Source organism: Blennius ocellaris (assembly GCF_963422515.1).
Source record: "Blennius ocellaris genome assembly, chromosome: 21".
NCBI lineage: Eukaryota > Metazoa > Chordata > Actinopteri > Blenniiformes > Blenniidae > Blennius > Blennius ocellaris.
Genome location: NC_137670.1, coordinates 7931256 through 7958215, shown reverse-complemented (window position 1 = coordinate 7958215; position 26960 = coordinate 7931256). Strand labels below are relative to the sequence as shown.

General features: G+C 44.7%; 2 protein-coding genes across 4 annotated transcripts in view; one reads left to right on the top strand and one right to left on the bottom strand.

The window, feature by feature from the left end:
• The window catches only part of abcc3 (ATP-binding cassette, sub-family C (CFTR/MRP), member 3), a 39021-nt gene extending 29302 nt beyond the window's left edge, over nucleotides 1-9719 (bottom strand). For both annotated transcript variants that reach the window (XM_080517177.1, XM_080517176.1), the window contains exon 1: nucleotides 9614-9719. In XM_080517177.1, coding sequence (XP_080373303.1) covers nucleotides 9614-9649 — 36 coding nt within the window. In that variant the 5' untranslated portion in view covers nucleotides 9650-9719. The remainder of the gene's footprint in view (nucleotides 1-9613) is intronic.
• Nucleotides 9720-17227: 7508 nt separating this feature from the next.
• radil2b (Ras association and DIL domains 2b) overlaps nucleotides 17228-26960 on the top strand; it is a 33110-nt gene continuing 23377 nt past the window's right edge. For both annotated transcript variants that reach the window (XM_080516852.1, XM_080516851.1), the window contains exons 1-4: nucleotides 17228-17345; nucleotides 18443-18621; nucleotides 18914-19088; nucleotides 20404-20636. In XM_080516852.1, coding sequence (XP_080372978.1) covers nucleotides 17344-17345; nucleotides 18443-18621; nucleotides 18914-19088; nucleotides 20404-20636 — 589 coding nt within the window. In that variant the 5' untranslated portion in view covers nucleotides 17228-17343. The remainder of the gene's footprint in view (nucleotides 17346-18442; nucleotides 18622-18913; nucleotides 19089-20403; nucleotides 20637-26960) is intronic.

Genomic DNA, 26960 nt, shown 5'->3' with positions numbered 1-26960 from the left:
CTTGTTTGTAGCCGTACGCCAGATCAACGTGAAGAAGTGAATGTTGCACCACGACCAAAACCGGGCAGATAAACAATGAAGTCACTTCATTTCTTTGGGCCTTGCGAGGAAGATAGTCTCCCATGTTTCTCTTGAAAACACTCTTCAGTTAATAAAAACAAGGGAAAGGAAGTGGGAAGTTGTTGAATAAACATTCACGATACAGTTGGAGATTTTCTCCAGTACAATCGATATGATACCTTCAGGTCTGGGTCCTTCAACATCAGGATTCAGCAAATTAAGGGCAACATCTTCCTTGCCAGGAAATAACCTTGTCCGAATCAAGACTTCCCGCCACTGTGCCTCTCCTGCACCCCACTGGAATGTGTGAGTCACTCTGTGTACTACCAATCCATACTTTCCTCATCCGCATGTGCCCAGAGACTGCTCTGGTCAGTGTGACGAAAAATTGTCGTTCATGCCTGCACGTGAGGGTCTGCTGCCAGCCTTTACAATACTCTGCAGTAACTTTAAAAATCTAAGAAACATTACAGTTGTTGGAGTTTATTGCATATTAAAGCCAATAAATCAATTAAACCAACATTTAATCGCGAAGAACCAACCCCGCAGAAGTTACAACAAAGTTAAAGTTAACTATAGCTATAGCTCAACTAATATCATTTCACGGTGAGACCAGTTTTGGCTTTTCATCTGTTTCACCCGCTTTCAGTGGAGTTATCCGCACACTTAGTGGCCTGAAACCCGAAACTCGGACAAAAGCGGGGATGAATCAGGCGCGGCACTCCACGATAACAGCCAGCCAACAGTAGAGCTGCAAGATTACTTCACTTAGCCAAGTGAAAGCATGGACAGTCTGAGGTGAGCAAACACCACTGAAAAATATATAACTTAAAGCTTTTTTCCACACTTGATGGGATTGTTGAGCGGCAGCTCTTTATTATCATGGGATATCTTCAAAGCCATGGACGATCTCGTAAAATCCTACCGTAATAAACAAAACAATACACGCAGTGTGTGGATGGATCCAATGACTTTTCCCCAAGATGTACCCAAGAAAACATACTGTAAGTTAAACAACCAGGTCTGTTTGTGAGCATAGAAACCCTTAAAGCCTAACAGAATCTAGATTCACGAGTGTTGGAACAGAGAAGCAGGCTCCATAAGCCCAAGGGTCAGGAAACCTGTGCTACGATAATCCAGAAATATTCCAACAATAATCACCCCTGAGTTGTTTGCGTCTCCCAACGACACTGCCATATTGCTCCCAATATTATGACTCAATGCAAGCAAAGAAGTCTGTTCGGCATGCCTCGAGTCAAAATGCAAACGCACGGGGGGGGGGAGAGCTTGTTTGTTTCACAAAAAGTCAAACAACCCAAAAAAACTGACAAATACACACCAGTGTGTCATTAGTATGTCACAAGAGCGTTTACGTCAGCCCAAACAACGTCTGACGTTCTTTGTTCTTGACAATATTGACGGCCTCAATGGAAAACATACTTCACTTTATAAGCTCATTTTTACTTGGTCGTTGGTACAACAGCTCAGACTGTGAAGCAGCCGTCTGATTACTGGAAAAGTAAATTGTTGAATCTGTGTGCCGTCGCCACGCTTCACAGTAAACGGCCGTCAGACAATAGGCCCCAGCTTTCCTGTAATCGTCCATCAAATCGCAGTGTGACCAAATCAAAAAGCCTTGTCTCAGCGAGATTGCAGCACCGTTTGTAGATACAACACAAGCAATAACATGTGCTTCTGTGATCAGAGCTTTTCAGGATGACTCTGACCCTTTGACATCAATAAATGACTTGGCAAGTGACACATTTACGACAGGATGTCTTTCCTGATGCATCCAAGTAAAATAAAAAGGGACTGACTGGAAGGTGGTATTAACACCGCCAAAATCCACGCCCGTTCAGTCACCCAGCACAAAGAGTTTGAAGACTGAATAGATATTTTTAAGTGCATTCACCATCTGCTGGCGTCAGGTAAAAATCTTGGTTTAATTTGATTGAATTAACCTCAAAGGGGAAACATCCTGCAAATCTGCTATGACAAATATCAATATAAAAAAAAAAAGGCCTTAGACTGAGGAATGTTTGCTGAAAACATTATGTGAAATTTAAAGTTTTGGGACTTAACTCAAAACCCCAAAAACCTCTATCACATCAGGCATCTGCTAGACATGTCTGATACCTAAATCCACCAAATGTCTCATCTTAGGATACCTTCAGAAGTACAGGCTTAAATGTTGTTGGTGATCACTGTCATTTATTTAAACGGAAAGTGAAACACCCTCAGTGATCTAATCTGTCAAAATGAGAAGATTGGCCTTCCGCTTTCAATTGCATTGTTCAGAAAATGTGGTAAATAACAAAATATTGAACACAGCCTTTAGTGTAAGCATGTAATCTGTTTTGCCACGGTCTCATTGAGCAGTGAATTACTGTGAATATACTTTTTGTGGGTCTAGTTTAACACCTTAAGGTGATTTCTTCCTACAGATTACAGCCCCGAACGCCACACAATGGACCATCAAGGACAATTACCGCCTCAGAGTTTGCATTGGATCTTTCCTCCCAGTCCATGTGGGAAAATGTAAAATGCTGAACACGCTAATGAAGCAGTTCCGACTGGGGGAGCGGCGCAGGTGGTGCGGGGGCCGACAGCCGCACACTCTTTAACGTATTTAAAAGTTCGAGGGAAGACATTCCAGCAGGCCCTCCCATCTGTTCCCTGTTACAGCGCAAAAGCTGCGCGCTGGTATGAATGGGAGGCCGACGGCCGTAAAAAAAAAGACTGCAGGGAGACAGGAATTGCCGCCGGCTGCGTTCGCCAACGCTCACATACCATGGGAAACCTCAGCGGCGCGATTCGTGAATGTGCGATTCCTTTGATGCGGATTAAGGGACTGGCGTTCCAGTCAGGAGAGGATAAAGGGTTATGACTCAGGGGCGATGTGCTGTTTTCACTTGGAAATGAAAACCCCATTCATTACCAGACGTGACAGTGGAAGGACGAAGTCACAGACCAGCCCCAGCTGGAAGTCGGATAACGCCGGCGAAGGAATTTCCGACGCCTGAAAAGAAAAGTCAGTTTGTTGTGACGTCACGGACCCATGTGCAGTTGCATATTTTTAGAAGCACAAGACCTTGGGTAGCCCTTGTTGCTGGAGGGTTAAAACAAGTCATTTACAACTCTCAATTCCTGATTTCACTTGCCGGGTGAGCGGCACTCTTCAGCTTCAGGAACCAGAGCCCCTGTTTACGTTTCCCTTTTGTTTCTTGAGAAAGAACGAACCGTCACAAACGCACTAGGATCGTGTGAATAGGCAGGGGGGTTTGGAAAGTACCCAGTAACACTTGAGGTTGGGAATTATTGTTGCTCCACTCTCAGAGGACAGATTCAGATACTGTGAATAGCTGTTAAATATATGCTATATGTGATGCAAGCAAGCCATCAGAAAATGTATAAAAAAAAAAAAAATCAACCTTGGCTGTATAGGTAATGTGTCCTATTATACTGAAAGATAAGTATGGATATTTTCTCCTTTAATTTACACACAAAAGCAGAAGCAGCTTTAGGTTTTGGGTGATATGAGCATTTACAGCTATCAGCAGCAAGGTAGAATGTATTGCTGGACTTCTTCAGGATCTATGCAGATTCAAGTGTGATGCAGTAGTTACTGTCGTTATTGGTAACAAATCCTGCGTTTGCTTTACAACTGCTGTGCGCAGGAGCAGAGGGGGTTGAAAATCTGACTTTTTTTTTTTTAGATGACTTCTAGGAATGTAAACAGGGGAGGGGGGACTACTTTTCTGAAACATCCAGTATTGCGCAAGTCCATTACGATCGCAGTAAATTTGCAAGTTGGCATTTCTCAGTCGATCGTTGTCACGTAAACAGGACCTGAGTCTTCTGATCATTGTATGGAGGCGAAACCAGCGTCGAGGAACCGAGGACCAGGTCGGATTAAAGGGCCCTTATTTACACAACATGTTTCAAATGACAACACCTCACCCGTTAAAACAGTGTCTTGTTGTCACTGCAGCAGCCGACACGCTGACAATGAGCGAGTGTGTAATGCTGCACTACTGGAGGACGCTGTTGTTTGTTTTTGTAATGAAACCACGCAGACCGTGTGTAAAACTGAAAAAAAAAAAAAAAGTGACCACCAGTCATACCACTATGGGGGCTGCCATGTGTGCTTAAATGCGCATGAGCAGAAGGAAGGAACTGTTTATCACGGTGGAGGGGGCTTGGGTTAGTTTTTTTCCCAACGATATTAATTTGAAGAATTGGATTTCAAAGTATATTTGACACATTTGGAAGGATTATTAAGTCTATTTGACACAAACAGAGGATTTGTTGAAGCAGAATAATCAGCTTGATGCATGAGTCTCGTAAAAAAAAAAATAGGAACAATGTTTGATGTATAATTATTTCCCCATATTTCCACACTATAACTCGGGACATGGAAGAATGAGTTATATAATAAGTTGAGTGAATCTTGATCAAACACTGGTCTGATTTTACACATAATGCCAATATTTTGTTGGGGCTAATTTGGACTTCAGGATATTCACATTCACTAGTATTTGTTACACGATACGCGACACACTCGCGTGTACATGTACTGCAAAAGATGTAAAGGACCTGTAAATGAACAGATTGTGGGATATGCTGCATTTTCTTAACCCGTCACTGTACGCTAAAACTGCGTTCGTGAATAAAAGCAGCGATTTGTAATTTTAGCTAATTCCATCCTGCCTTTTCATTAAATTGGTAAATAATTGGGGTTTTTTTTTTGGTCATAACCACAAAAAGAAGACAACCCCATTCTCAGGCATGTTAATTATTTGAAGAACATAACCAAGTCTAATCAATATGTAAAGATAAACTGAAAGAAAGGATGATTCCTCTTCTAGATCAGTTGCGGATCAAGACATGACGAACAGTCAAACGCTGCCTGGACCCATGAGCACACTTCAATCAGTACTACTATTTCCCTGTGATACGTATCCGTTTCTCAAGACCCCGCCCTCATATTTGCAGAGTCAGAGTTCGCAAAATCCAAATATCGCAAAAGTTTTCCACCTTGTTCCCTCCGCTTCCTCTTTTTTTTTTTTTTTTTTAAGTTTCATTTCAGCTTCTATCCCTCTCCGTGCAGCAACGCCTTCAACACACACTATATCTGACACTGTGGCTTCCAAAACATTTGAAGCAAACTTCCTGCTTCTCCCGCCCGGTTAATCCCCCCCCCCCCCCCCCCCCCGCCCCCTGGATCGGCGCTGCATGACGCTGCAGATGAGCAGGCTGCCGGATGGCATGCTGTGGCACGTGCCACCGCCGCGCTCAGCAACGTGGGATTGGCTGGAAAGTAGTGTACCGGTTACCGGTAGTACTGTATTTTAAAAATGAACTGATATTTGATTTTTTTTTTATGGGTTTTCAACAGTCCGACATTTTGTTGTCAACAACTGTTGGAATCCAAAAATGATTAAAAACAGTTAAAGCGGTTCAAGGTGAATACAGCGTTGTTGTATTAAAAAAAAGAAAGAAAGAAAGAAAGAAGGAATGCTCTCTATTTGGACAGTTTCTTTCTAGGAATGCACCTTGTCACAAATGCTTAGTTTTATTGTCGCCAAAATCATATTTTACAGCTTTTTTTTTCAGATGTTTCCTCTGCTGTGCAAATAAAATAAAATATGACTCCAGGAATACAAAATCCTGTGTACTATCAAACTCCCAAAGCATTGGAATGTTCTTTGTCATCATTTATTCTTCAGTTCTCCATTGTGTCTCCAGACGTTTTGAGAAATCTCCAGCTAAAGCTACACCAATGTGTCTATTTAATTTGGGATTACTGTGCTACGACTTGTGGAAGACTTTGGACTATGTTTATGAAAATGACAATGCTTCATATTTAGAAAAAAATAGAACATATCTCAAACTCCTAGTAGTCTGCAGCCTTTTTTTTTTTTTACAAATCCTCCCAAGCTACTCATGAGTGTCCGTAAGAGCAGAATGTAACAAGTAGATTTCTCCTTTGTGAGATCAATAAAGGCTTATCTAATCTTATCTTATCTTATCTTAAGCTTGCCTGTTATTTGCGTAAACTGTGATTAGTTGTTTTTTTTTATTGTTGCAAGAAATCAGATAAGAGATCATTAGAATAATTTATTGTAGTTCAGTTAGTCTTTTGCAATATTTGATTTTGGAATAATACATTTGCAATAGATTTTGCAGTCCTACTTAAAAATGACCAAATATTTGTAACTTATAATTAAATGATCTAATATACAGTGGAGGCAACAGATAACTCTCAGGTGGCTGTTATTGGTGAACTCATGTTACCCTCACAGGCAAAAAGTGATTCAGGAAATATAACAAGGCGCAACTTGTAATCGAGCACAATTGCATCACTCATTCTGCTCATTCACCGTCTATTAGTGCTTCTGCCTTTAGCTATTGCTCAACATTAATCGAGGCAAACAAAAAAAACCAACCATCTACTGCAAAACCAGCGGGCATGCGCAGTACCAGGGTTTCAGAAAAGTTTAATTGTCTCTGTTTACACAGAGACAAAGCATTTTCAATATAGTAGTAGTACAATCTGCACCAGTTAAAATCTTTGGATTCAAGAAGAAAATGTGTTGATATGACAAAGGCAACAGCAACAGTGATCACAAGAAACATTTACTCCACTCCAACCCCGAAGAGTGCTGATTTATAACGATGGCCGCTCAACAACACGACACTTCCTCACACAGACACAGAAATCAAACTCAAGCAGTATTAATGAACGTCGGTGCAGAACATCAAAACCAAAAACATGGACTGATCTTCCATTTGACGTGTGCTGGGTGGCAGGTTTAGACGGGCATTAGTATGTCGAGAGGGAAGAGCGTGACCCCGGCTACCTCTGGCAGGAAGTCACGGGATCGGCAGCAGTAAGAGCGATCTCAGAGGGGAAGCAGACGGTGCAACAAATAAGACGAGTTTCCATGATGATAACCCCAGTGGGTATTACCGCTGGGCATCCCGGCACTGCCGACTCCACCTCCGTACCTCGGGGGCAGAAGTCAATAGGTGGGCACCGAGAGATGACAGTGTACTTACGACTGTGGATTATTTAACGGATGAGGTGCAAGTGAATGAAAATACAGATATAAATTACACATAAGCTTGCACGAATTGTGTAAAAACAACCAATCCAGTTGTCATATAGCTTCTGCAATCTTTGTCCCTGAATTTGGACGCAGTCCTCGTGTTGGAAAACTGAAGGTGTTTGAGGGTTTTCAAGCAAATATTGTCAACAAAAAGAAACAACTTGAGGTTTGAATTAAAATCTTGAAGTGATTCAAGCACTCTGAGTTGAGCTTCATGAGATGTGACCTGTAACTATAAAGTAGTGTTTGGATGTTTTAATGACACTTAAGGATGCTCTGACCATGTAATGACTCATTAACTCAGATAGTCTTGCCAATGATTATGGAATTACAGTGAATGAAAGCGCTGGCACAAGAACAGATTTCCCTTTTAACTTCATGTGGCTTCCCCCGATACCCAACGCCATAGTCAACTGGAACACTGCAACTTTTCCGTCCTAGAAACTAACCTTATTGTAATGCAATCGCCGGAAAGAACCAGAACTCACCCCATAAATGTAACACCTTTTTCCAAGGACTCATAGAAACTGTGTGATTTTCTCAGGAGATGATTATTCGCTTCGCTGTGGAAGATGGATTTCGTGAACTTCAGTATCTCAGTAAGACTGGCAACAGAATGTCGCTTGCCCGTTGGAATTGAATTGGAACCGCTGCGACGTGCCTCAGTACGCAATAACCCGTTATCTGTACATAATGTACAAACACCACAGGTTCCTTCACGGGATAAATGTTGCTCTAGTAGCCTTGATGTTGAAAAGGCTTGACAGTGAAATAAATTAGAATGCGATGTAGCATTTCCCCTCCTTTTGAATCTCTTATTATTTTCTGTGCAAACCTCAGTGTCGCTGTGGTCATCATGTTCTCCTGCACTTCCATTGGCTGTTAGCTGCCCTCACACTGCGTGCTGGAGTTATCCAGTGGGCATAACATTGAAACAGTGGAATGAACAAAGCCGCATGTGCTGCAGAAGTGTTTGATGCTAGTAGGGTTAATAAGGTAATATGTTGGAATTCTCAAGTAGGACGAGAAGCAGAAGTGTTCTCCTTCTCAGCTTTGTATTCTCTGTGTCATCGTCTGCATTCGTGGTGTATTTGGCCAGCCAAAACAAACAAAATCTGCCCACATCACTATGAACATGGTTCAACATGATGTAGTACTCATATCAGGCCTTTAGTGGGCGCTGTGACCCACCAAGTAAACCAAAAATGCAGAAGACAGAGTACTCCTGCTCATCCTCCTATTCAAATGGAACATATCACCTCATTACGGCCCCATTTACACAACAACATTTTGTGTGACAACACTTGAATCCGTTTTTATAAAAAAGGGGGGGTGTTTAGACTGCAGCAGCGGACACACTAACAACGATGTAGTTTGTACGCCAGGCCACGGCAGGGTGCTGTTTCTTCTTCTTGTAATAAAACCACACAGACTTGTGTGGTTACACTATAAACAAGTAAGAACGCTCCATAGCGTCCCTGCAGGAAAGGACTGTGAAAGAAACTTTCCACCTTGGGAGTCGGTATAAAAATTTCACAGAATTTGCACATCAGTGTCGTGTAAACGGACCTCACAAAAGTGAAGAAAGTTTTACAAGTTGTCCTGTAAACGGGGCCTCAACCTACTAGTATCAGTAGCTTCCGCAGCATGACCTGAAGCATGTAGTCCGCCATCGCTGTTGTTGTTACTACCATACTACCGTATCTGCTGGGATCCATAATATTTGGCAAACTAATCCCAATCTGTGATCATGTTTGTAAATTGTGCTTTAATGTGTTATTAATGGTGATTTGTCAGTATTAAAAAAACAAAAAACAAACACATGAGAATTAATCGTGATTAATCACTCTATTACTATGTATTTAAAACTATCAATTAAAATTTGCTGAGCACGAATACAAAATCACTTAATCGCAGTTGATATGTAAATTGAGCATGTAGATATCACAGTAATAATAAAAAAAAAAATGAATACAATCGCGATATAGCGTGAATTTCAAAAACGATGCTGGGTTTTTTTCATGTGTTGTTTTAAGTGATGATTCTCCCGGGATGTTAAGAGATGTGGAGCTACTGTGCTCACACTCCAGGGAAGTTTTGGAGGAGTTTGCGCAAGATATTATAAAAAAAAAACCAACAGCGACGTTTAAGCGAACGTCGTCGAGCCGAACAAGCGGTTTTTCTCGTGGGGGCTAAAAGCAGCCCGGAGCCCGTCATTCAACAAGTCATTTAATTGGGAGCTGTTTAGCGCTGTAAATGCTCTTAGCTCCGCGGGTATTTATAGTTAACTCCGACCGACGGCGGCGCTTCTGCCCGCCGGCGTCGGAACCGCGCACGAACCGCCGCGTGAAGGAAAGGAAGGCGCGCGGGTTCGAGCCCGCGCTCTCGACCGAGGCGAGCTCGCGGACACCTCCGGGGGGTGGGGAGGGACGTAAACTCACCCAGAACGGGAGCTCCGGTCCGCACAGCTGCTCCATCTCGGTCGACCACGCCGGGAGAGAGAGCTCTTTATCAGACCCCCTTCTTCTCTCTCTTCACTCCCTCCCCTCCTCTCTCTCTCTCTCTCTCTCTCTCTCTCTCTCTCTCTCTCTCTCTCTCTCTCTCTCCGACAGGTCGAGCCCGTTCTCCCTCCTTCCCTGTAACAGTGTCACATGCCGCACACGGACAGGTACGGTGTCGACCGGGGACCCCCCCACCCCTCCCCTGCTCCTCCCACCGGCCTGGCCCACCCCGGCTCCTCCTGGCGGCGTAGGCAGACGAGGCGTGCGTCGGGAAGAGAACCGCCGCGCGCCGCCGCTTCTTCCGCACCGCGAGACACGACGCGGAAAAGTCATCCGCAAGTCAGAGCGAATTGTTTCTGAAGGAGGCTGAGCGAAGCTTAGCAGGCCCCTCCTTTACACACACACACACACACACACACAATGACTCAGCAAGCACGGCATCAGGCTTGGTTTTTGCTGAGTCACGTTTGCAGAGTTTAGGGGAAAAAACAGAAGTTACATTATGAGTGACAAGGCGAAAATGTTGGGTTTTTTTTAAGTGTGACTGGATTTCACTTCCCCCCCAAAAGTGCTTTTCACATTTAATTCCATTCACCCATTAACGCACAAATACACCCACAATGGAGGCGGCTGCCATGCCTAACCCAGTCATTGAGAGCTATTTGGGGTTCAGTGTCTTGCCCAAGGAGACTTGAACATGTGGACACGGGGAATCAAACCTGTACCAATGTGACTGAGAGGAGACCATTTTACGAACAAAGCCTCAACCACTCCTAAGAGGATTTTCAATTCAATGTTATTTATATAGCGCCCAGTACAACGGTCATTTCTCTGCACTTTTTTAAATAGAAAGCAATACCAACAATTCCACATGACAAAGCATAAGCGACAATGAAAAGAAGAAAAAAACAAACTTCCCTTTAACTGGAAGAAACCTTTGAGGAACCAGGCTCCACTGCTATTCTGGTTGGGCTTCAGAGGATAGCAGACAGACATAAAGATCGTGGGGAGGGATTCAAACCCTGGTTTTTTTTTGTCAAATGGACTGATAAATTAATAAATCATTGGCTAAATTTTTGGCCATGCAAATATGAGAATGTTGTTGAGCCTGGATTTAGACAGTTGTATTCTGTAGTGATTTAAAAACAACCAGAGGTCCATCCTCCCATTCGTCTTCAATATCACTTTATACCAAATATATCAAATATCCTGCAGTGTCTTTCTGAATGTAGTGACATGCTATTAGATACCCCGCCAGTCGAATCGCTCTACCTGCAGAGCCGGTTATTTTTTTTAATTCAAATAATCTGAGGTGGCTCCTGAAACCTAGTTTATTCATTTCTATTAAAACCTTCCAAATGTTGCTACACACTACAGTGTCTTCTTTAGCAGTACTCACATTTATTGCTATAGTTGCAACCACATCAGTGCACTCGTATTACTCATATTGCTCATAGTGAAAACAGGAAAAAGAAAAAAAAAAACAAGCAAAAATAGAGGTGGGGTTACAACAAAACGCCTATAGCTAACACTGTTGCTGTTGTGAGCTTTTAGAAGAACAACACTTGAACACTGCATATATACCATATTTTCATTAAATATTTGATGGTCAATCACATTAATCCAGTGCATCTATAGCTCTTATAAATACTGCAGCTCTTACTTTTGCTTTTATATGACTGAACTGCAGTTCTGCAGGGTTTTTTTTTTTGGTTTTTTAAGCTTTTAGTTTGTTCCATAATGCAAACAATAATGCAAAATTGCTGAACAACACAACCTCACGAACTGGAGTTTGACTCTTGACTGTCTCCATCCCATCACATGAACAGAACAGACGTCCCCACAGCAAACAGTAACGGGAATGTCTTTGCGGCTTTGTTCATAACTCACAACTTTTCTTTGTGTGGATTAGAGAAAGCAGGCCCTGGATTATCCGAGCTCTAGTGGTGGAATAACCCAACAGTGGTTCAAAGGACCAGGAAATCCAATATTTATCGACCGACTTTAAAGATGCTCCTGTCAGTCATCGTGCCGCTTTCACAGCACATCCTATGGATGAGAGGCGGAGGGTGATGATGGAATCCTTGAAAGATTTCAGTACTGGAAATAATCGTCCCCTCGATGGCTCATTTTTCCAACGCAGCAGCCTCAACATGCGTTGTATAAACCAATTCACACACACACACAGAAACAATCATTCACACACTAATGCTGGCTGCAGTTATCAGTTCAGCTCCTTCACCAAGGACGCTTTGATGCAGGACCCAACGAGTATGATGGAGGCTTTGCCACTGATGCCTGCAAGACTTCTCCTGTGCATCGGCAATGCATGAATGTATGAATGAATTAATGTATATATGCATGTATTCATGTTTGTATGAATGAATCAATGTATATATGCATGCGTTCATGTATGCCTGCCGACATGTGGTTGTCAGTTTCTCTGAATTTTAAGAGATTGAACGTTGAACTCATGAGGGAGTCCTGAAGGAGGTTTCAGAAACTCTGCGCAGAAACTATGCACTGAGAAACTTGTGCATCCTCCTTTACAAGAGCAACCAATAATGTCATACCTGCTAATAATGTGATTTTTCCGGCAGTTTCAGATGAAATAAAATGCCAATAACTTAACCCTCTATAGCATCGCGTTGCCTTCCGGCAGCAAACCACCTTTCTCGCCCTGGCTTTCAATTTTTATAGCAAAAATCGACACAGAAACTGGCAAAATAGAATTTTATTTTGAAACAAAAAAAGGGCACATTTATGTAATATTCCATTATTACCACCAGATATACATTTTCAAAGAATTGCTTTCATGCTAAGCTAATACTGTAATAACTTGTGAAATGACTGGCAAACTATTCCGTTATTGACTATTACTACATTTCTGGTTGCCACAAGCCAACATGACCTCAGATACCATGAATCTTTTGTAAAACAAGTTGTTGAAGTAGTGTCTGTAAAGCATATTATTTGTGCTGTGATTTTAAAAAAAAAAGAAGAAGAAGAAGAGGCAGCAGAGATTCTCGTGCTTACTGATTTGCTGACAGAACCTGCTGATCTCAGCTTTGCCCACAACCAGAGCCAATAATGTCAATGTTGGGATTACTATTGGAACAACGTATAATCCATAAAGCCATTCTTTACATGAAATATGAAGCAAATTTACACAGATTCTTAAGGACTATTTCTTACTTTTGAGCTTAAATTATCTATATATTTTTTATCCCCCGCCGTAGCCGATAGGCCCCGAAGGGGGATCTTGAAACAGTCTCCGTACGTCCGTACGTCCGTACGTCCGTCCGTTCGAACGTTTCTACCTATATCTCGGCAACCCCTGGGCCCACAGTGACCAAATTTCACATGTGGATACATCTCAGAGGGGGAAAGGATACTATGGTGACCTTGACCTAATTTGCATATTAAGTAGGTCACAGGGTCACGAAGTGCTTAAAAACACATTTTGGGCTCTGGAGGCCTAGGTTTTTGAGCTAGGGCTCTGAAATTTTATACACACCTACTAGTACTCTGGGGACACCCTCCAGCATACCAAGTGACCTGACCTTGACCTTGACCTTGAAGATTGGTAGGGTCTGAAGTTTGCTCGTCATGGTTGCAAAATTACGGAGCCCCTCTGGTGACATTGGTGAAAAAAAATTATTGCTTAATAACGCGTGGCCACTCCTTTGTTACTACAAGAAATATGAAAGAATATTACTGTAGGAATTTGGAGAAAAGTACTCTTAAACTTGAATCTGTTGGTTGAAAATAATGATCTCTCGCCTGTTTTCAAAATGCAATAAAAAGGAATCCTTCATAGGTTTATGCCTGATTCCACTTCAAGGCAATACTAGACATACTCCTTTATTACTGCAAGCAATATCGAAGAATATTACTGTAGGGATTTGGAGTAAAGTACTCTTAAACTTGGAGCAAATTAACGAAAATAATGATTTCTCACACCTGTTTTCAAATTCCAATTAAAAAAGATTCTTCATAGGTTTATGCCTGATTTCACTTCAGTGCAATACTAGATATAGTCCTTTACCAGTACCAGTAAGATCAAAGAATATTACTGTAGAAATTTGGAGAAAAGTAATGTCAAACTTGGATCTGTTGGTCGAAAATAATGGTCTTGCCTTCATTCATTTGCTCCAGGTTTAAAAGTACTTTTCTCCAAATTCCTACAGTGATTTTCTTTGATGCTGCTTGTAGTAGTAAAGGAGTATGTCTAGTACTGCCTGAAGTGGAATCAGGCATAAACCTATTAAGGATTCCATTTTATTGCAGTTTGAAATTAGATGAGACCATCATTTTCGATCAACACATCCAAGTTTAAGAGTACTTTTCTCCAAATTTCTACAGTAATATTCTTTCATATTTCTTGTAGTAACAAAGGAGTATGCCTAGTATTGCACTGAAGTGAAATTGGGTGTAAACCTATGAAGGATTCCGTTTTATTGCATTTTGAAATCAGACCATCTGTCTTTCTGCCAGCATTGCGGCCGTACCTGTGTTTTACCGTAAAGGCGTTAATAAAAGCGCAGTTAAAATTGAGTGCCGGCTCACTTGACGGCAGTTTAATAATGCGTGGCCACGACTTATTTATCTCGTTCCCACGCCTCAATAACGCGTGGCCACGCGATTAAGCAATAATTTTTTTTTTCACCAATGTCACCAGAGTGGCTCCGTAAAAAATACCTGTATTTTCATATAAACATTTCTCCTCATTTCTCAGCAGTTCCTGGGCCCACAGTCACCAAACTTCACACATGAACACTCCACCTGGGGAGAAGGGGCACCATGGTGACCATGACCTAATTTGCATATCAGGTCACAGGGTCACTAAGTGCATAAAAACACCTTTTGGGCTCTGGAGACGTATTTTGACATAGCTTATGAAGAAGACCTTTCAGATTCTACATAATTATCTACTAGGACCCATGGAACACCCTCTAGTGTACCAAGTGTGCTGCCTTAGAGCTGGCTTTGTGAGCAAATATAAAGCCCTCCGGCGGGGGATTAGCCGAGCAACGGCCTTCTTGTATACTTTTGGCTCATCCAACCTGTTTGAAAAACAAGTTTTCTTTGGGTGCCTGACTAATTGAATGTCAAGAGCCAAATCTTTCTTTACCTGCTTTAAGGTATTCATCAGGTTCTTCCACAATCTAGAGTTGGCTGATAAGGATACATAAATGCACGTGATGCCAGAGTCCCTACTCTGTTAGTACATTACATGTAGTAATGTAAGAGAGACACAAGAGGTGGGATGGCATATACAGTATTCCCAAAGGATCCAAAGATATCCTAAAGTTTGCCCTGTGACGGTCTGGTGACCTGTCCAGGGTGTACCCTGCCCTCGCCCATAGTAGGCTGGGATTAGCTCCAGCAACCCGCGACCCTGAACTGGATCAGCGGCATAGAAGGTGGATATCCTAAGATAATTGAAAACACAATCATCTGGACGTTAGACAATTGACATTTTGTGTTCCTGCAGCCGCTCCCTTCAGATATCTCCATAATGGATCGTCTGCGACCTTCTCACCATGCACCTGAAATTCCTCCGTTGTTACCCCAAAACATCTCAATGTCCTCCTTCTCTATATTCATGAATCCAGGTCTTCTTCTACATTTGATTACCTTGCAGAAATCTGCTATCTCCAGCAATCTATTGAAGTATTTGGGTTTGCAATACCACTTGTGTGTGTCACACAAGCGTCTCGTCTGTTTGAGGCCAATGAAAGAAGCAGCAAATGTGTTTCATTGGTCACACACGTATTACACAATAACATTTTCTCAGCGCCTGACCCATCCATAAGGTTCAGTGGACCAGCTACTACGCAGTTCCCAGGAAGCATTTTAGCGGGTCAGGGATCTTGCTCGGGGAGACCTGCCAGCTGTGGGATTCAAATAAAACAATCCTCTGCTCACAGGCTTTCATCCTAAAATCAAGTCCACCAACTGCCCCAAAGGGTTCGACGGCACAGTATGTGAAAACTGGGAGCAAAAAATCTCCAGACTGAAGGCTACACAGTCTCAGCACTGCCGACCAAGCATCCATCCATCCACAGATTTCATGCACACCTACACCGTACAGTCATCCAGTCCGGCTGTAAAGACACTTTTCACTAAGGCTTTGATAAGTCTCCAGGTGTCACTCCTCCTCGTCCAGTAAGGGATCTGATTACCCAACGTTAATCCTTTCTGTTCTCCTATGCGGTTCCAAGAAGATCTGACCTTGGCCTTGCAAACACATTCTTCTTCTTTTTTTTTTTTTTTTCTCTTTGCCTGTCATTAGTTGGACATCCTATTTGACAAAGCAAATAAAGCACCCGCAGGGGTATGAACGTGCTGTGATGAGTGGGAGGGAGGCCCTCTTGTCTGTTGTCTCTTCACTGCAGGAGCTGTCACAGGTCCTCCGGCGTCACGTTAGGCAAGAGTGTAAGCTTATTTATCTCTGCGAGCCTGGTGGGATTTCCCTGTGGTTCACTGCTGCCTGCTGTTTGACTTAAGTAGGAGTTTCAACACCACATTGCAATCAAGATTAACTCAAAGCAATACAAAAAAAAATTAATTCTAATGAACCAGAATTTTGAAGTTAGAAACACAAACACATGTCACATATGGATATCTTTAATACCGTAGTAAATTATAATTATCTCTATTTTACAGATCCCTTTCTTTTTATTAGTGATTCGAGCTGTATGATCCCTTGCTGTTGTGGTTAGTATTTCCAGAGGCAGGACACCATCTAGTGGTCAGTCATGAGTACCGCAACACATTCTAAACATGAAGATTATCATGGCACAATTTTACCGGTTGGACTCAAGATGAAACTGTCGCTATGTGGCCCCTGCACTAAAACGTGTTCTTACACATCTCCGCTAAACCGAGAAAAGCTGAGATGTATTTTCTGTCCATTCATACCACGTGTCTCATGACTGTTTACAGAGAACGTGACTTGCGATCTGCAGCCAGAAGATTGAGTCGTTGACGCAGGAACGTGCAGAAACAGTCACTTAAGTCACGTTTTTAGTGCAAATGAGGCTATTTTCTCTGTGAATTTAAGCTTTTCTATCTATTTATGGTTTTTTTTTCTTTTCTTTTCTTTGTGCATCGTGGTCGCCTGCGTTCAAACCAGACAAGGAGGGCTTTTTACTCAGAGACCCTTCGTGGAGGTGGGCGGGTGCGTGCGCGCTTGGCACCTCCGTGCAGCTGCGCGCGCTTGGATGCGCATCTGGTGGAGAGCGGGTTCGTGACCAATTTGAAAGCTCTCTTGCGCATGATCTATCCACTTTCTGTCTTTTTTTTAAGACCCCCCTGAGACACAGTTTATGCAAGTTGAGAAAGTACAGATGTAGTCAGAGCTCCAGCTGTTTTGTCTGCATCAGCTCCAGCAGCTGGATGAGGGCTGGAAACATCTGCTCCGAGAGCGCGTAATGACGCGGGATGGACTGGCCGGGGGACGTCTCAGGAGGAGCAACTCGTAACTTCTGACTGAAACCGAAGATATAAACATTACATCGACGGCTGACCGGGGGGATCGGACGGGAATGAGTCAGACGGAGAACTCTTGCGAGGATCTGCGCTCTCTCCCGCCGAGGCCACCCGCTGCGCCCCCGAGGAGACGCTTTGCCAGGCTGGGGAGGAAGACCAGTGATGGCTCTCATATGTGAGTACACGGAACCGTCCCAACCTCTTCCCTCCTGTCAGTCAGCGAACTTCAAACACTTCCCAAATGAATCTGAACAATTAGACTCGTTAAACCCCCGCAGCTCCACCCATGTCTGAGCTCAAAATTGGGCTTTTTGTTTTTTTTAAAAATCTGAAAGCTGTGGACCTTTGTGAGGGTAAAGAAGCTTAGAGGAGCCCTGCGAAGGAAACAACACTTCATTCTTTCATTCCCCCCCTCTGGCTGAGCAGGGAGGCATGCAGGAGGGAGAGCTGAGGGCTCAGAGCTGCTACAGACACGTACGTACAGACTGCAGGGTGGAGGGGACACCGACTTTAACCATCCAGCATCAGTACTGACGGGAGAGGGGGGGTGATTATATGTTTTCATTTGACTTTGTGGTTCAATGTAATTTATCTCTATTTAATTTGATTTTTTTATTTCATCTTATCTCATTTAATCTGATTTGATTTAAATGAAACTTAACTTATTCATGTTGTAATTTGGGTTTTGTTAATCAATTTCATTATTTTCATTTCCATTTCCCAACTTTAAGGTTATTTCTCATTGACGGTCATTCGTAATATGTTATTCATTTTTATGATCTCTGAAACAGTATGTTCAAAATGCTTTAATGATACTTTTTTTATTAACTATATCTGGTTTTATTATTAGGATTTATGCAATTTATAAACAATGATCCAAAATTAATTTTGTATTAATTAATCATCATTTATGATAACTGAATTTGTTGGATTGGGTTTGTTAGGGTTTTGTTTTAGGTTAGAATTGATCAGTTTCATTCAATTAATTAATTGCATTTTACAATTTTCCCATTTAAAAAAAAATGTAGGGTTTTATTCACTTCATACTCATTTTTACTTTATTCATGTTGCTTTAAAATCTTTATTTCCATTCATTTGGTTTTACTGTAGTTTAATTGCGCACGTTTAATAATATAAAATGTGGTTTATTTTTTGTTTATTCGATCAGATTTCTCAATATTTCTTTGATTAATCTTCATAATCCTTAAAATTAGTTGGACTTTGAATTACTCGCAGACCAGCCACCTGACCAGGTGTCTCTGGTGTCTCCAGGTCAGCGTCTTCCTCTGCTGAGGGCGTCGCCATCAGACAGCCCAGCAAGAGCCGCCTCCGTCACCATAGCAACCGCCTCTCAGGGGTCTTCCAGCGCCGGCCGACCTCCAGCTCAGATGCCATGTCTCTGACAGCAGGACTCAAGTCCACTCTGTCCATCCAGACCAGGAAGGGAAGCAGTACGTCTCTCTGACTTCAATTTCATAGAGCAGCTCCAGAGCATCTTCCTCCCTCTAACCGACGTAACGTCAACAAACGCAACCTTTCAAAATTGTTCTACCAACTACAAGTTACATTTTATTGCAACGAGTCACTTATTCAGTTTATGTAATCTTGCACATCACCGATCAAAATGTCCTAAACTTGATTGATTGATTTTTTTTTAACATTGTTTTGCTTTGGATGATTGCACATTTGAAGCGGCGAACGCTCTCTGCATGGTCACTTACGAGCCACAGCCTGTTTCTGCAGTGATCTCCACGGACGCGCTGGCGGCGGACGACCCGTCCGAGCTGTCCAACCAGATCACGGCGCCGGGAATCCTCAAGATCTTTGGCAACGAAATCTGCGAGGGGGCTCACTACAAGAGCGTCCTGGCCACCACGCACTCCAGCGCCAAGGAACTGGTGAAGGAGGCCCTGGAACGGTGAGCAACGGCGACGGTCTGCACGCCACATGTTGTCTGCGCGCGTGTCCTCATGTGTTCTGTCCACGCGGACGCCGCATCGTCCACACATCAAAGCACTTTTTTTTTTAAAAGGAAAGGTTGGGCCTCTTCGTGTTGTTTTGGACCGACAAAGCCGACTCCAACCCCGTTGTTGTGTTTCGGTTAATTGCCGTACAATGCACACCGTGTGCTCGTGCCAGATCCTTCATTGAGTAGCTCTGAAAAGGTCGAGAGAAAACCACAGACTGGTATGAGAGACAGCCAAGCGGGGCGGCCTCTCCGGAGAGTGCACGTCTGTCAGTCTCGGCTTACGTTGCAGCCAAAAACATAATGGGATGATTAATGCACGTGGTATTCGGCTTGGAGAGGAAGGGCTAAGTCAGGACTGTTTCTTTTTTCCCTCCATGAACAAAATTGACTGCGAAAGTTAGATGTACTGCATTCATTAAAAAAAAGAAACCACCAATCGGACTCTTGATGGTTTACTGGCTTTGTTGTGTTGAGGTTTATGTATAAGATAATACAGTTGGCTTTATTAATGGCGTTACTCCACGAGTTCTTCAAGTACTGGAGGATGAACACGGTGACACATCACAAGGAATTTGCAACTTTACTGTCTTCGATATAGTGACCACAACTACCCACTATACCTGGCTCTTGCCAGCAGAGTTAAGATAATGTAACATTTAGCATCAATATTTCCACAATGGAGCAAAACCAAACCAAAACAAAGGTAATCTGATCCATATCATTAAAATAATTTAGTAATAATAATACTCTACTGTACAGTATGTGCATTGGGAAAGGGTTTCGCACATTGCGAGGAACCAACAGATTTTGCAATTTTTTCTTACCCGAACACAGTATTTTAGGTTTTTTTAAACTTTTCCAATGGGTTTCGCATGGTTTCAGTATCCAATACTCTATTGAATTCAGCGATTTATAAATACTCCATCTCCTGTGAATTGCATGATGAAGAAGGACAATGTGTGAATGTGAAACTTGTCTGATATAAAAACGGGTTCTAGCAGGGTAAACAAGGCCTTAAGGCTCTGCAAACACATACCTTACCTGGCTCCCACCAGGAGACAAACACAGCTACAAATATAAGGTGTTTAGCACTTAGCATTTAGCACTGATACGTAATGAATTCACAGGATTCGTAGCAGAAATCATTCCCATGAAGGCAGTCTGGGTCGGAGTTGGTTGGTTGCGGTACCGTGTCTTTCAGGGGCGAAAGATTGTGGATATTTTGTCAAGTATTTAAATTCAGACTCCACTGAATGCGATGCAGGTACGGCCAGAGCAAAGAGGAGGCCGAGGCCTTTGTCCTTTGCGACACAATTGGCACCACCGGCAGCCATCAGTGGAGGACGGAAGGGTTCAGAGTGCTGGGCGACCACGAGAGGCCTCTCCTCCTGCAGTCCTTGTGGAAACCCAGGGAGGGTTTGGCGAGGCGCTTCGAAATCCAGAAGAGGAGCTCGGTGGAGGAGAAGACGTCCAAAGAGAAGGACACCGTCACTGCTGGTACGTTTGAGCTTTCTGAATGAGTGGAAACTCCCGTGGAACCCGCGCAGCTGGGCTTAATCACGAGTTGCTTCGAGACGCTTCCTACCTGGACCAATGAGAATCGTGTCTTGGAATCCCTGAATGAGATTTGTCTGCATGTCCTGGGTTTAGAGTCTTTCCCATTACATGAGGCATTGTAAGAACTAAAAAAAAAAAAGCTGCCTCAAAGTTTTCACAGTAAAAATGTGGTTTGTGAGCACGCCGTGTTTTTTCTTTTTCCAATGAGTATCAGCCAAGCCGCGCAGACCAAACTATGGTTTAATACGTTGTTGGGATTTATGGTTGGTAATTAGCATAAATAATTACTGTAAGTAATGGATTACTGAAAGTAATAGATTACTGAAAGTAATTTAGGAAAATTTGGAATTACTAATGAAGTAAACGGTTAGTTACTCATCAGCAACTCCTAGAGTAATTGAGTAATTACTCAAAAGTTAATAAATTATCAAAAATAATTTATTAATAAAAATTATTAATTTGCATAAATTGGTTATTTATCAAATAATAATTAAATCGGGGCACCACCAGCTAAGCTGGAAATAGCTAATACCAAATTTCAGTCTCGTTTGTCAAAAAGGGTTATTTAAGTAAAGTTAATATTTCTGTGTAAATATAACAATATTAAATAACAAGGAAGGTGTGAGATTCGAGCACAGACTGTTACAAACCAGTGAATTGTCAACAATAAATACACAATGATAACCAAGAATCGATCAATTCAGTTAAAATGCGTTTATTAACAAAAGGTATTTATTCAAAAATAATTCATAAATCATTTATTAAAACAACACAATTAAGTAATAAACGCTCAAACACGAAGATCTAATCTATTAAACAGCAAACACTATGTACAAAGAAAGAGGGTGTGTGTGTGTGTGTGTATGTGTGTGAGAGTGTGTATGAGTGAGTGTGTGGAAGCCTGAGTGGGGTGTAATGACCACGAACGTCCACCAGGTGGCGGCAGGCGTTGGAGGGTCAGTGTGTGTGGGTGTAATGACCTCGAACGGACACTAGATGGCGGCAGGCGTCTAGTTCGAGGCAGTAACCGGAACGACCACTAGGGGCGCGGCGGCGCACGGAGGGAGAATGCAATGACTCGACTTGTCCACCGAGTGGCGGTCTTTCAAGAGATTGCAATCACCAACGCGGCCACCAGAGGCGCTTAGTGTACTCTTTCTGGACAGCGTGACGTCACTGTGCTCGTGCACGGCTCGTGAGCCTGCTCGGAGCGCGCCTGGGGGCTCGTGGCTGAGAAATCCCAGGGACAGTGAACTACACACGGTCACAGAAGCGGGTGCAGCAGCGCGCGGCTGCTTTTACGCGATCGTGTATGAGGAGGAGAGGAAAAATGAAAAGGAGGGAGGGAGAAGGGCAGTGGACAGAATATGTTCAGCTCTGCACACTGTCTTGGACTCCACAGTCTGGGAATGGTCTGTGCAAGTTGAGAGAGCGAGCGAGCGAGCGAGCGAGCGAGAGAGAGAGGAGGTTCGCGTGGATGTAAATCCAACGCGCAGACACAGATTGGTTGGAAACAGGGATCGGCGTCCCTGACTTCAACACAATAATAAACACACAGCAATATTACAGTCACGTTATTCTCATTGCCTGCCCAGACTCTAAGCCTTACTCAGTTTGATGAGGGTGAACGTGCTGCCGGCGGCCGGGGAAAGTGCGTTGATTTCCCGGCTGGAGATTGTTTTTCTCTCTGGCGTCCCAGGGAAAACAAGCTCAAATGGTCTGTGGACAGGAAAAGTCCACAGGACGATCCGAGGAGGATCAAGCGCTTATTTTGAGGAGGGGGAGAAGAAGCGGCTTCAGGTCTGCAGGCGGGAGGACGGTGCGCTGGCAGCTGCACACTCGGACTCCGGTGAAGAAGAAAAAAGGAAAAAGGGAAAAGTAGACGTAGTTCCACGGTGGTTCTCGGCTCGTCCGGCCGGGTGTGGAACTCCGGGCCCGGTCAGCGGGCACACGTGGCACTTCGTCTCCGTGCGAAACGGATGCGTCCGTCTTTACGCAGGTTTCAACATTGGAGAGGCAGAAATCACCCCGGCGGGGGTGTTTTATACCTCTTGTTGTGGTTTCGTGTTACCGGTCGGCTCTGGGTCATGTGGACCAATCCTGACGGAGGGCCCGCCCTGGACCTTCCAGCTGGTGAGGGGGAGCTCTCGTGCGCCCCCTGCCGTTGGCCTCTAGTATTGCACCTTGGAAGGGGGGGTCCAAGGGGGTGATCACGTGACCAATGGCAGACTTTTTCAGTTGTAGGCATGTGGTCCTTTGTTCTCAAAACGTGGTCTCCCCTCCCCCTTCCATGAGGTTGAGCGGCCCCCAACATCCCCCCTTTGGTCCGAAGAGTGGGATGCGGATCTCAGGCTTTGGAGCAAACCTGGGCCGAAACGTCGATGAGTCTGTGAATGTCCCAATGTCCTGTGGAACACAAGGTCATTTCTGTCCAACAGTTCATACATGAGGTTATTGTCCGAGCAGGGCAAGGCTAGTCTGGGCAGGGCAAGGCTAGTCTGGGCAGACCTACTATTCCTGTTCTAACTATCTAAGCATTCATACATTTCATTTCTTACAAGTGCATCACCAGTGAAAATGAAAGAGGTAGGAAAGGGCAGGAAAGTTGAAGAACAGGAGGGAGATGGGTTAGTAGGCAGCTCGAGGACAAGTTTACAAAAGCGGAGGTACCGGATACAAGGAGTAGAGTCTGATCTGTAAACTGTGGATGTGGTTGCACCAGTGAGCAAGTGTCCAAAAGCCACCAGCCGTCTGGGGTTTTGGTGCACCTGCTCTGGTGAGGAGTGAGAGTGAAGTGTGGTGTGTGGAGGTGCACGTGTGTGTTCCCTTCCAAAACCCAACTTTCACTACAGAGGCTTCAAACTGTAAACATTATTTTGGTTAATAATGGCTAAGTTTTGAAGAAATCACAACTCTTGGCTCTGTGGTTTCACAGAGGTTAAAATAGCACTGCCGAGACTGTCAGATGTATCTGTGAAGGTTGTATAACCGTGGTGGTGTTAGTCTTGAGAAATTGCTCAACCCGGGTTAGTGGAGCTAAGTAAGGTGGTTCTACCTGTACTGAAGCTGCTAACGGAGGAGCTAATCTCCCTTCGATCTCGTGTGAGATTTCTGACTATACACAGGGGTTATTTCTCCTAAACAATACTTGACTGGTCTAAGGCACGCTAAGTGGTGTTAACAGAGCTGGATATGAGTTTACAGTGACTATATTTCCCTGAACGGTTCAACTCAAGCTTTGTAACTGCTCATGTTGTCTAAGGAGGCAGGGTTAGATTTCTGATGGTGTCAGGGGTTAGTACATGCACCTGCTGGGAGCTGAGCATGCTGGCACTAAACCCTACTGATTAAAATCTGTTCTGCTCCTGGAATGGAGGTTCTCCCCCCCTCGCTAGGGGAGGAGTTGACCTTACTCCGAGGGAGTAAATCGATTGAGTGGCTCTGCGATGCAGGCCGTGACAACACTGACCTCTTCTGGCTGGTCCAGAAGGTGCAGTGTAAGGTCATTTCTCTACCAGTCATTCTTTGGAGGGAGTGGAACCTGTGGAGTGGTGTATGGTGGACCGATTGGTCACCAACACCCGTTGGAGGCTCACGTCTCCATCTGCACCACCGCTGTTGCCATACCGGAGTATGTGGGTGGTGCTGTGGTTGACTCGGTCAACCTGGGAAAATGACTAGGAGTGGTATGGTGAATGGAGGTTGGCCTCCATTACCAAAATGTCGTACAGGGCAACCATGACACTGCGTGTGGCATGTGTGCCTGTCTGAGTCGACCAAAGATGGGAAGCTCCAATGGGTGAACGCTTGGTTCAGAAGGAGGGCAGCAGCCGGAATGGCTGTGTCAAGATGGAGGCTCCCAAGTTGTGACACGTTAGTCGGGCTCTGAGGTTTTGACTGGCGTGAACTCTCCCTGCTGGGGGTTCAGTCCCATCAGCGCCACCTATGAGCCCAATGAATTCAACTTTGGTGTGGCATCCCAAACTATGCTGAGAGCAAGTTTGGTTCACGCTACCAGAAGTTGATAAAGGACGTGTCGTGTCTCGGCTAAATGTTCCTCACAGGTACAGTGACGCATGAGGAAGTCATCCACATAGATGAGATTGCCGTGAGCAGCAATGTTACTCATCATGGTGTGGGGAAGGATGGTAGACACCGATGGTGGGTCTAAGTAGCCGAAGTGGCACCGGTTCCAGGCGGACTGGCGGTTGCCAAAGGAAAAAACTAGCTGATACTGGTTAGCGGGGACCACCTTTGTGGTTCCGCGCCGCTTTACCACGTATACAGCTAGAAAGAGTATGTACTGGTGTACACAAGATGGCGGTGCCTCGAGGTCAGTGGGGACGCACGCCGGATGGAGGTCTGTGACCCCCCTTTCGTGCGAGACCCGCGCGAAGATCGTGTGATACTCGCGGAAGACCTCAATGAATGCATCTCCTCGTTTCTGCTGTGTAAAGCGCTAGCTTTAGCAGGGTGTGGCTCGGTCTTTGACTCGAAACCTGAATAAGGTTCTTCTGGTACAGACGCGGTCTGTTTACCTGAAGTGTCTGTATTCTCTGGTTGAGTCATCAGAGCCTGCACAACCAGATCACCTTCAGTGCTCGGTTTTATTCCATGGAAAACCTGTTCAAGGTTAACATGGTGAGCGCTGGTAATGGCTTTGGTTGTGGGAATGAGGAGAGCGGTGTCATGCGTGTCGTCACGGGTGGGGGACGATAGCAGGTTGTCAGTGAGAGGCACCATCAGTTCAAGATTGTGAAATGAACTGTCAGTTGACATCTCTAAAGGTGGAAATGCGGTCACTTTAATCTGACTGTGTGTCAGATTGTGGACCCGCGGGTTGGCTGAACGATTGTTCAGCTCCAGAAGAGATGTGTCACAGATCACCGGCACGGGATCTGGACAGCGAGTCGAGGAGGCACATGAACCAGGGACCTTGGTTAAGGTCTGAAGTGACCGTGCTGAAAGTGAGCGGTGGCTCGGAACTTTAAGCAGGCCGGCGTCGGTGGCCGATTTCTCGGACCAGCGCGCCAAAGGTGCCTCCGGAACCGACGTTACATCCATGTGTGCACCCCCCACGGTGTGGTGGGCGTGCAAAGAAGTACTCATATACAAAGAAGAACTCACGTCCTTCAGTGACAAGAGTAAAGAGTGGTGTGCTTGAACTGGGTCTCGGCTCGTCACCTGCGGCGGATGCTGACTGTCAGGGAGCCTTGAAGTGGATTGGCTGGGGTCAAACTCTGGGAGAGACCCAAGTATTGGTAGGGGACCTCTGGACTGGATGGCATCGACTCTGCTGTTGAAAGCTTGGTGGCCTGGTTCAGGGCCAAGGGGAGTCGGGCTGGTGACTTGGGACCAAAGGCGCCATTGGTTGCAGTCCATCAGCACGGCCAGTCGGTTTAAGAGGTCCTGACCAATAAGAAGTTCCTCTGTGTTCAGGTCAGTGACATAGATGGGATGTGTCACCGACATGTCCTGGAAAGTTATGTCGACCCAGACACGTTTAGTGATGGGAGACACGTCCTGAGTGAAGCTTCTGATGTTTATGCTACACTCTTCCACCTGAAGTGGCTTTCCTAGGGCACGCATGGTTCTAGCAACCTGCGTGAAGGTGGCTGAACACATGAGGGTGATTTCTGACCCAGAATCAAGCAGGGCGAGGGTGTCTACACCCCCTACCATCACTGAAGTATATACGCGGTTGGCAGTGCCATTGCGTACAAGATCACCCAAGAATGTCAAAGGGGGCTCCTCTGTTGGTTCTGAGGGCCTGTTTGACCTCCTGGATCTCCTCCTCCTCCTCCTGACAAAGCAAACTTTGTGTATGGAGGGGAGAGGCGACCGGCCTAGTCATGCGGTCAGGGGCCGGGAGTCCGGTTCCTCAGGGGAGCCGGGTTCCTTCTGACCAGGCGGGTTCAGGTCCTGCATCACCTCCTTAAGGCAGGTTTTAATCCACTGTGGGACGTCTGCGTCCCAGTGGTTTTGGGTCTGACCTCGGCCTCGGTTGTGAGACTTACCTCTCCGCTGGGAGTGGTGAGGTCTCGGTCTGCCTGATCTCTTACCTCTGTGCCGTTGTCCACCTCGTGGTCGAGGTTGTGGACATCTAACGGGTCCCCCATCCACAGCAGGTGTGGGGGAGGGGACCTCGTGACCTACAGGTGACAGGTTCGTGTTTCCGGTCGCCTGCGTTCTCAGGACGCCTGCGTCACCATCATGGTTTTCACCTGAACTGTGACGCAGCTCCCACACCATCTGCGCGTGTTT